The sequence below is a fragment of the Myzus persicae genome, unplaced genomic scaffold, assembly GCF_001856785.1.
Source record: "Myzus persicae strain clone G006 unplaced genomic scaffold, MPER_G0061.0, whole genome shotgun sequence".
Classification (NCBI taxonomy): domain Eukaryota; kingdom Metazoa; phylum Arthropoda; class Insecta; order Hemiptera; family Aphididae; genus Myzus; species Myzus persicae.
In genome coordinates this window covers 1-1,927 of record NW_019102912.1, presented here as the reverse complement: position 1 = coordinate 1,927, position 1,927 = coordinate 1, and the positions used below count along the sequence as shown (strand labels likewise).

The window sequence follows — 1,927 nt, the reverse complement described above, 5'->3', positions numbered from 1 at the left end:
CATGGCTAAATACACTGGTATGTTCTCAACTTGGATGAAATATCATGCAGTCAGCGCAGCCAGTATTTATCATGGAATAAAAATCTTTTAGATGTTTATTCCATGGGATATGACGTAGGCCTGTCTGCTTTTTGTGGCGGACACTTGCTACAAATACGCTACACTAAACCGGTGTAAAAATGAATGCCGGGAAAAAAGCTCACTGAAAAAATATACACGGAAAAAAAAGAATTTACTAACACTCAATTCACTAATTACGTTTTACATGTTATATTATTTATTCATATCTTATACCGCCATCATGATTTATTATAAATTACAAAAATTATGCATTACAAATTTAATTATACTCAATTTTCTAGTTACGGTAAATGTTACATTAAAAAATAATTAAGATCTAAATATTATCTTATATATTATTTAGTATATTATGTTATACACTTATACTGGTATCGTAATATATTATAAATAAAAAAATATTACACACAGATTTAATTACACTCAATTATTCAGTCTATTTTTATATAATGTATATTTATAAATCTGATTAAAAATAAACCATTATTTTTATGAAATTAACATGTTTGTTTTTATTTATTCCTATATAACATAACCTAAGTATAATAATTGTATTATTTGCACCATACCTACTTGTCCAATTTTTAAAATGCCTTTGTGTTCAGTAAAAAATTGTAAAAGTGGTAGATCTTCTATGCAAATATCCAAGGTGAAACTTTTCAGTTTTCCTTGGAGAGATGCTGATTTGTGTAAAGTTTGGGTAGAATTCTGTCAAAGAGACAAAATAAATGTCAAATCTGGTAAGTTGAATAAGATTTTTACTGATTTATCTGCATAAAGACTTAAGATTTGTCTACATTAACTTTGTGTATTGTTTATAAATTATACTATACATATATATATATATATATATATATAAAAATAAAAATATTATAACCATAATGAAATCACAAATCTACAGCTAGAATATGTTCTTTACATTTCGATGCATCTCAATATGCTAAGAAGCCAATGATTCAAGAAATGCTTAATTATTCTCCAAAATGCCAGAGAAAATTAAAAACAAATGCTGTTCCTACAAAACCAATTGTAAGCTATAATATTTTACCTCAGTTTATAGTACAGAATCAAAAGGTTAGTCCCAAAAACAAGAGTCCGTGGAATGTACAAGAGGTTTATCCTGGAGATCTTTCAAATTATAATGGTCAACAAATTATTATTACAAGTCCGGGATTTTCTGTTTCTGATATTAATCCAGGGAATGTAGAAGAGGTTTCTGATATTCAAGTATAATGTAACAGCATTTTCTAGTTATATATTTTTAGTAACGTTTCATTTTTATATTTACTTCAGAATAATTTAGTATTAAACTTAAATGAAGGTGCAAAATCTAGCAACCAACAAAGTTATGGAAGACCGGATAATGTTATTGAGACTGAGGTAAGTATAGAATAAGTAGTATATACATAAATAAATATTTATATATAATATTATAATAATATATACATAAATATAAATAAATAACACCTATAATATTATAGTTCAGTATTTATTAATTATAATACTTACAAATACATAACACATATTTTTTTTAGCTTAAAGAATCAGACATAAATATCAAAAATAATACATGTAAAAGATCACTGTTCAATGAACATTTTAACGATTTTATACCTTTACCAAAAAGCCCAGAAAAAGAATTCACTGAACAAAGTGACAGTTTCAAGTATAAAAATTAAATCCATAGTTTTTACTTTTTAGCATTGGTAAATGTACTAGATTTTATTACAGAAATGTGTTGTTGAGTTATCATAATGGTAAGTACGAACTACGAAGTGTAAAAGTGTTTGACGTTTGTCATTATCATTAATAGTGTTTACATCTGTTATAATCTTATCATCATTCAACA

At 25.7% G+C, this 1,927-nt stretch overlaps 1 protein-coding gene across 2 annotated transcripts; it reads left to right on the top strand.

The window, feature by feature from the left end:
- The first annotated feature begins 998 nt into the window (after positions 1–998).
- On the top strand, positions 999–1,921 carry LOC111033376. Of its 2 annotated transcripts, none has more exons than XM_022314072.1 (3): positions 999–1,290; positions 1,372–1,458; positions 1,614–1,921. In XM_022314072.1, exons 1-3 carry the CDS (start codon positions 1,030–1,032, stop codon positions 1,755–1,757), a joined length of 492 nt encoding a protein of 163 aa, XP_022169764.1. In that variant the 5' UTR covers positions 999–1,029; the 3' UTR covers positions 1,758–1,921. The 2 variants fall into 2 exon arrangements, with proteins under 2 accessions (XP_022169764.1, XP_022169763.1); XM_022314071.1 differs by having other exon boundaries at positions 999–1,305.
- Positions 1,922–1,927: the final 6 nt, after the last annotated feature.